This window comes from Malus sylvestris, chromosome 5 (assembly GCF_916048215.2).
Source record: "Malus sylvestris chromosome 5, drMalSylv7.2, whole genome shotgun sequence".
Taxonomy (NCBI): Eukaryota; Viridiplantae; Streptophyta; class Magnoliopsida; order Rosales; family Rosaceae; genus Malus; species Malus sylvestris.
In genome coordinates this window covers 1,763,610-1,772,275 of record NC_062264.1, presented here as the reverse complement: position 1 = coordinate 1,772,275, position 8,666 = coordinate 1,763,610, and the positions used below count along the sequence as shown (strand labels likewise).

Sequence of the window (8,666 nt, the reverse complement as noted above, 5' to 3'; positions counted from 1 at the left end):
AACACACCAATTTGTGTAGGCGAGGAGAGCAGCAGTAAAAATGCATTTTTTTTTCCATGGTAGAATTCCAAATCATCCCCAAACTTGTTTCAACACGTCCCATTATGCATAATAAATGTGTGAATAACCCGTGGGATTAAGAAACTTTTCAAGAAGTTGTTGTAGAGATTGCAAAATCATTACCTGCATAAGGGAGCAAAAGTAGGACTTAAACACAAACTAGAAAACAAGAGAAAAACAGAACAAGAACATTTAAAATTATTCAAACTAAAGATGAAAGATAGAAAACTTGGGTTGCCTCCCAAGAAGCGCTTTAGTTACTATCTAGAGCTAGACATTCTGTTAGCAGTTTGATTCAAATAACAGGTTCCTTCAAAGTGATGGAATCCTTAGCAAGATCATATGGAGACTCCTTGTATAACTTCAAGCGATGCCCATTAACTTTGAAGATAAAACCAGTTTGCATGTTTTGGATATCCACAGCCCCATGAAGATGGACCTGTACAACACGATATGGACCATTCCAATGTGATTTGAGCTTTCCTGGGAATAGTTTTAGTCTCGAATTAAAAAGCAAAACCTTTTGACCCGGTTGAAACTCTTTACGAAGGATGTGAGCATCATGAAATTTCTTGGTCTTATCTTTGTAAATCTTTGCATTCTCATAAGCATCATTCCTTATTTCTTCCAGTTCATTCAACTGCAGCTTCCGCTTCTCTCCATCTACCTGGTAGTCAAAATTGAGGTGCTTAATAGCCCAATATGCCTTGTGCTCAAGTTCCATAGGCAGATGGCAAGCTTTCCCATACACCAAACGAAAAGGAGACATCCCAATTGGTGTCTTATAAGCTGTCCTATATGCCCACAAAGCATCAGTAAGCTTTAAACTCCAATCTTTTCGAGATGAACTGACAGTTTTCTCAAGAATCCTCTTGAGCTCACGATTAGATACTTCAACTTGTCCAGATGTCTGTGGATGGTATGGGGTGGCTATGCGATGGTGAATATGATACTTGGCACAAAGGGCAGCCATGGTGCGGTTTAAGAAATGCGTACCTTCGTCACTGATGATAGCACGAGGTACTCCAAATCGGGGAAAAATAGTATTCTGCAAGAAACCTAACACCACAGAACTTTTGCATGTTGGAGAAGCTATTGCCTTCACCCACTTAGAGACATAATCAACCGCCACCAAGATGTAGAGATTGCCATGTGAAGAAGGGAAAGATCCCATGAAGTCTATACCCCAGACATCAAATAGCTCAATCACCAAAAAACTTTGTTGGGGCATCTCATTTCTTTGAGAAAGATTGCCAACTCTTTGACACTTATCACAAGCCTAGCACCATAGGTATGCATCTTTGAATAAAGATGGCCAAAAGAAACCACTCTGTAAGATCTTGGCCGCAGTCCTTCTTGGTCCAAAATGACCACCACATGCATAATGGTGAGCAAACTTCAAAATGCTTTCTTGTTCTTCTAAGGGGACACACCGACGAATGATTTGATCTTGGTAATGCTTGAAAAGGTATGGCTCATCCCAAAAGTAGTGTTTTACAGTGGAGAGGAACTTCTTCCTTTGTTGGTAACTGAACTCTGATGGTATTTCTCCAGATGCCAAATAATTTGCGATGTCAACATACCATGGTACTTGATGAGTAACCGCTAGAAATTGCTCGTCTGGAAAGCTCTCTTGCAGGGGCAATGAATCTGCCTCATCAGTGCTTGCATTTACTAATCTGGAGAGATGATCCGCCACAACATTCTCACGTCCCTTTTTATCTAGGATCTCCAAATCAAATTCTTGCAAGAGAAGGACCCATCGAATCAATCGTGGTTTGGCCTATTTTTTAGACAATAAGTACTTGAGAGCAGAATGATCAGAATACACAATGACTTTAGAATCAATTAAGTACGATCGAAACTTTTCAAGAGCAAATACCACTGCAAGTAATTCTTTTTCCGTAGTGGCATAATTCAGCTGAGCATCATTCAAAGTGCGGCTGGCATAATATATAACATGGGGAAATTTGTCACGTCGCCGACCAAGGACAGCACCCACAGCGTAATCGAAAGCATCGCACATGAGCTCAAAATGAAGGGTCCAATCTGGAGCTGTTATAATTGGGGCTGATGTGAGAAGATCCTTCAATTTGTTGAAAGCATCATGACAATCTGCATTAAAATGAAAACAAGCATCTTTAGCAAGTAAATTACAAAGAGGACGACTAATTTTGGAAAAATCCTTGATGAATCTTCGATAAAAACCAGCATGTCCCAAGAAAGATCTCACATTCTTCACAGAAGTTGGTGGTGGTAATTTGGCGATCACCTCAATCTTTGCCTTGTCGACCTCTATTCCTTTGCTTGAAATTAGATGTCCTAGCACAATGCCATGCTTAACCATAAAATGGCATTTCTCCCAATTTAACACAAGATTAGTCTCCCTGCATCTTTCCAAAACCAAAGACAAGTTATCCAAACATATATCGAAAGAATTACCAAAAACAGAAAAGTCATCCATAAAAACCTCAACAATATTTTCAACCATTCCGGAAAAAATACTCATCATGCATCGTTGGAAAGTGGCAGGGGCATTGCACAATCCAAATGGCATTCGTCTGTATGCAAATGTACCAAAAGGGCATGTAAACGTTGTCTTCTCTTGATCCTTAGGGGCAATTGGAATTTGGTTGTACCCTGAATAACCATCTAAGAAACAATAGAAAGAATGACCAATTAGTCTCTCAAGCATCTGATCAATGAATGGCAGCGAAAAATGATCATTTCTAGTGCTGTTATTGGGCTTTCTATAGTCAACACACATTCGCCATCCGGTGGTCATCCTTGTAGGCACAAGCTCGTTGTTATCATTCTTCACCACAGTAATACCAGTTTTCTTTGGAACCACCTGAGTCGGGCTCACCCATTTGCTATCCGAGATTGGATAAATGATACTTGCATCGAGTAACTTCATCACCTCAACTCTTACAACTTCCTTCAGGATCGGATTTAGACGTCTTTGAGCTTCAATAATTGGTTTAGTCCCAGCCTCCATAAAAATCCTATGCATGCACAAAGCTGGACTAATGCCCTTTATGTCAACAAGTGTCCACCCCAGAGCATCTTGATACTTGCGAAGAACTCTTAGTAATTTGTCTTCCTCCGTGTCATTAAGATTAGCAGCAATAATAACAGGCAAGGTCTCGTTCACCCTGAGATGAGCATACTTGAGGTGGCTCGGCAGTAGCTTGAGCTCTAACTTCAGAGCTTGCTCACTTGAAGGAAGAAGGGGCTGCTTAGGCACTCCAAGCCTTTCATAAACATGTCGCCACTTTGGATTATGAATTGGTGCACTATCCAATGCAGCAATGACGTCCACCACATTTTCTTCCATAGATAAAGTAGCATCATGGTTGGTGAGGCAAGTTAACAGCTCATCGTTAGATGATTGTGAGGCAAAGTTTGCATGCACAATCTCATCCAAAACATCAACACGAAAACACTCTTCAGGTTCAAAAGGACGCTTGACAGCTTCAAAGAGTTTGAATACAATTGACTCTCCTTGCACTCTTAAGGTTAAAGTACCTGCTTCCACATCAATAAGTGTCCGAGCGGTGGCCATGAACGGTCGGCCTAAAATGAGAGGCACTTCCTTGTCTTCCTCCATGTCAAGTACAATGAAATCAGCTGGAAGATATAATTTATCCACTTTAATAATCACATTTTCCAGAATACCTAAAGGATAGGTCACAGACCTATCTGCCAATTGAAGACTCACAGATGTGGGCTTGAGTTCTCCTTCACCTAATTTTTGAAAACAGAATAAGGCATAAGGTTAACACTTGCTCCTAAATCAATCAATACTTTATGAAAATCAAGACTACCAATAGTACAAGAGATAGTGAAACTCCCCGGATCTTTCTTCTTGGGTGGTAGCTTATGTAAGAGGACAACACTGCATTGCTCAGTTAAAATCACCTTCTCGTATTCCAAGAACTTTTTCTTTTTAGAACATAGCTCATTCAGAAATTTGGCATATGATGGGATCTATTTAATAGCATCTAATAGAGGCAAATTAATTTGAACCTTAGCCAACGTCTTCATGAATTCAATGCATTGTTGTTCCTTAGAACGTTGTTGCTGTCGTTGTGGAAATGGCAAAGGTGGCTTGTATGGTGGCTTGTCAGAAGGTGCAAATAAACTGCCAAGGCCTTTTTCCTTGTTTGCATCAAAGTTGGGTCGAGATTGCACTTTGTCACTTGCACTAGGATCTGGAATACCTACTGCAGAAATAGCCTCTGACCAAGACTTTGCAGCTAACGGTGCACTTTCAATAAGCTATTCTTCTTCCACTTCGGCTTCATGGTGCACCACTTCTCTGGTGTCATAGCTCTTGCCACTTCTCAATGTCCATATTACTTTGCAATGCTCCATCCCTCTTGGATTTTGCTCAGATTGGCTTGGGAACTTTCCTTTCTCTCTTTCATTGAACATGGTAGCAAGCTGTCCAACTTGAGTCTCCAAATTCCCCACTGATGCCGTGAGATTCTGAATGCTATTTTGTGTGGATTGAACAAAATTGTTGGTGCTATTAGAGAGAGCGGACATATGTTGAGCTAGCTGTGACATTTGATCTTCAAGAGATGGTTTCTTAGTCTCACTAGTTGATTGGTAAGACTGTTGGTATTGACGTGGTTGTTGGTTGCTACCCCAACTAAGATTGGGATGGTTCTTCCACCCAGGATTATATGTATTGGAATAAGAGTCACTTCTGGGTCTAATGAAATTATTCACCATATTCACATGCTCTTGCACAAGCTCAGGGTAGCTATCCTTGTTGGGGCATTGAGTGATGTCATGAGTTGTCTCACTACAAATGATGCAAGCTTCTTGGGCATTGGGCATGGAAGAGACCTGCATTAAGGCAGCAAACTTGGCATTAAAATTATTTTCCATTTTAGCAATTTGAGCATAAACATTAGGAGAACTCTGAGAAATCTCAAAAACTTCTCTCTTTTGTGTTTGTTCTTCTGTCCATTGTTGGGATTCAGAAGCCATCATATCAAATAACTCAAATGCTTCCCTTGCTGATTTTGACATTAATGACCCTCCAGCAGATGCATTCACTTGACTCTTGGTGGTGGCATTGAGACCATCATAAAATATGTTCATTTGAAGGTTAGAATCAAACCCAGCATGAGGACATTTTGTGTACATCTCATTATACCGTTCCCAAGCTTCATGGAAAGACTCGTTTGGCTTTTGAGCGAAAGCCAATATCTCTTTCTTGAGTGCAAGAGTCTTGGAAGAAGGAAAAAACTTATTGAGAAATTTTTCTTGCAATTCTGTCCATGTTGTAATGCTATTGGCAGGCAGAGAATGCAGCCACGCCTTGGCTTTGTCTTTCAAAGAGAACGGGAACAAGCGTAACTTGATAGCTTTAGAAGAGAAACATCTGATTATGGTGTTGTCACATGCCTCAATAAAATCAGCCAAATGCATGTTGGGATCACTGTTTGGCAACCCATGAAAGGATGGCAATATTTTGAGGATGTGAGGTTTAATTTCAAAGGTTGTCCCATCTTCCACATCTGGATATATAATGCACCTTGGCACTGCATTGACTCTCGCTGCCAATGAATTCCTTAAAGGTTGACCTGCTGCAGGTAAGGCTAGGGCCATGTGTGCAACTGGTGCCAAAGGTTGGAAAATAGATGTGCAGCTCTCAGGATCAAGGAACAAATCCTTAAGAAAAGTATCACCAATGTTGGAATCTTGTGCTAAATATTTTTTTCTAGCTAACTTCCTTGCACTTCTCTCTGGTTCAGGGTCGTAAGGAATAAGCACTTGATTCTTGGACCTTGTTCCAATCACCATATACTACACCTGAACAAACAACATAAACATTAAGCCACAATAAAAATAAAATAAAACTTAACAGAAACTAACTAAACAACAAAAAGGAAAAGAAAGTAAGTAAACCTGGATGAATAAAAAACACAGTTTATGCAAATTGGCAACCACTAGTTAGTTAAATAAAGACAAAAAATCTCACACCACACATCCACTGCACTTAATCAAAGATCGAAACTCAACTAAATTAATTGCTGTTTTTTTTAATGATTAATAAAAATAAGACATAAACATAAGCATAAGAAAAATAAACACAAAAGCTTGGGAACTGTTGGCACAGTCCCCGGCAACGGCGCCAATTTCTTGATAACGATTTTACCACTTGTAAAACAAAGGGTTAAACCATAGAAATTTTTTGCAAGAGAACAAGTGTTGTAGTATAGAATGGCTCAAGCAAGGTCGATCTCCTCAGGGACTCGTATAAACAATTTATGAACTTTTGTGTATTTAACTTAGTTAACTCTAAGAACTACACTAATTCAACAAAACTAAATACTATTGTACGTGACTTAAACAAACATTTAAAAAGGGAAATGGCTTATAGAAATAATGATTCAACTAAACAAAACAAGTAAATGAGGAAATTCAAGATAAAATAAATGATTGAAGAAAAATAGATTGACAATATGTTAGAGTTCAACCTTTACCAACAACACTCCTACGTATCTCTTCCAATTGCTTAAGTAATCGAAAACACATATGCTTTGAAGGTTGGGTTTTCCTTGTGTATGTTTTACTTGTGACATTCAAGTTAAAACGCTTACCACTACATGCAATTTATCCATGACAATTGGATTAAATATAAACATGAATGATTCATTAATCTTGATGAAAATCCTTTTGTTAAACCATGTAATCCCTAAGAGTATGATATTTACCTTAGGAGAAATTACAATCCTCAATCACAAGAAGCATAACCAATTTTAACGTGACATTTGTTCAAAATTGCATCCAATGACTTTTCTAAGCATCCTAATGGTGATCAATCATCAAGACACATAGATAGTTTAATTTAGAGATTGAAAATATCAAAGAAAGCATGTAACAACACTTAAGCAATTGAAAGAGAAATCTACGTAATCATGTTGCGACTCATGGCCTCACTCTAGCGAAAAGAAATTAGTTACACATAATTATTTGAATACATAAGAAATTATCCATGAAGAATCAAAGAAGGAAAACAACCCTTTTTACAAAACAAGCTCTCCGATCTTCTCCTCCTTTTTACGCTATGTTGCTCTCTGAAACTCTCTACTCTGTAAGTCTAATGAGAGCTGCACACCTTTATTTTCTGCTGCAATGAATACTCCTCTGTTGCTCCATTTTGTCCGTCCTCCACTCTATCTTCCTCTCCTCTTTTCGTGTATTGCCTTCAACAAAAGGCAATAATTTCCAAAACCAACCAAAGCTACAAGTGGAAGACCAACCAAACTCCACTTCATAGTGGGCACCCCATGTTCTCCTCTTTTCTACCATCTTTTCTTTCCTCTTTCCGGAAATGCCGTGTGTTCCCTCCACACTTTTATTTTATTTTATTTTTTTCTTCTCTTTCTTTCTCACTTCCGTGTGCTCCTCCCTTCATCCTCACTCTCCCACTTTGCTTTCTGATTTCTTTTTCAAACACCACCCGTGGACACAAGCTCCACTTCCAATTCTTTTGTTTGTTTTTATTATTTCCTTTTCTCCTTTTTGCTTGAAATTGATCTTAAAGCAAATTTAACTGCACACTAACACAATGTAAGGTAAAATGCAACCATTTTAACACAAAAACATCACAAAGACTTTAGAAATGGATGGTATAAATGCATGAAATATATGAGTGATCAATTTTCTTCCAATTTTTTGTGATAAACTAATAGATAATTGACTAGATAAACATCCTGCAAAGTTTCAATAAAAATTTCCAAGTTTTTCTTACAATTTCTGTGGTTTTTATTCAATTTTTATCGATATCGATAATATCCTGATATTTCCATTGAAATTTCCGTGCTTTGTACTACCGATATTTCCGATATCATTGATATTTTAGACCTTAGCGAGAAACAAGAAGAAAGAGAATTGGGATATAATTGTGTTGATTTTCAAGGATTGTATATTATTTCTTTCATGCTAACATTACAATTGTTCAGCCGAATATAAAGAGATGAACTCTCCTTGAGTTATTCCACACCGGTGGACTCCTAAGAAAAGACAACAAATGATTAACCACTTAGGAGACACACTTGAGTGCACTTGATTAACCACTTTGGAGACACACTTGAGTGCTCTTGAGTGGTTGCTTTAACCCTAACCCTACACACTTGATTAACCACTTAGGAGACACACTTGAGTGGTTGATTTAACCCTACTTCCAATACTCTCCCTTAAGCTAGATCCAGAAGATTTATGGATCCAAGCTTGGACAAAAGTCGTTGAAACTGGTGAGAAGCCAAGGGTTTGGTGAAAATGTCGGCCAGTCGATCACAGCTTCTGGTATAATGAGTCTGAATCACTTTCGACTGGACTTGTTCCCGAACATAATGACAGTCAACTTCAATATGTTTCGTCCTCTCGTGAAACAATGGGTTTGATGCTATATGCATTGCTGCCTGATTGTCACAAAATAAGGACATGGGGAGAGTTGTAAACACTCTTAAGTCGCTTAGAAGGCCTTTTAGCCATATCAGCTCACACGCAGTGGAGGCCATTGCATGATACTCGGCTTCAGCACTTGAGCGTGCAATGACATTTTGTTTTTTGCTCTTCCATGT

At 38.7% G+C, this 8,666-nt stretch overlaps 1 protein-coding gene and 1 pseudogene across 1 annotated transcript; one reads left to right on the top strand and one right to left on the bottom strand.

Moving 5' to 3' along the window:
* Nucleotides 1-4,341: 4,341 nt before the first annotated feature.
* Nucleotides 4,342-5,880, bottom strand: LOC126621554 (uncharacterized). The gene has a single exon (XM_050290079.1). It carries the CDS (start codon nucleotides 5,878-5,880, stop codon nucleotides 4,342-4,344), a length of 1,539 nt encoding a protein of 512 aa, XP_050146036.1.
* Nucleotides 5,192-5,298, top strand: LOC126624867 (small nucleolar RNA R71; annotated as a pseudogene).
* Nucleotides 5,881-8,666: the final 2,786 nt, after the last annotated feature.

Excerpts from the sequence above, each read along its gene's own strand:
- LOC126621554 (XM_050290079.1), bottom strand. The coding sequence starts at position 5,880 with ATGGTGATTGGAACAAGGTCCAAGAATCAAGTGCTTATTCCTTACGAC.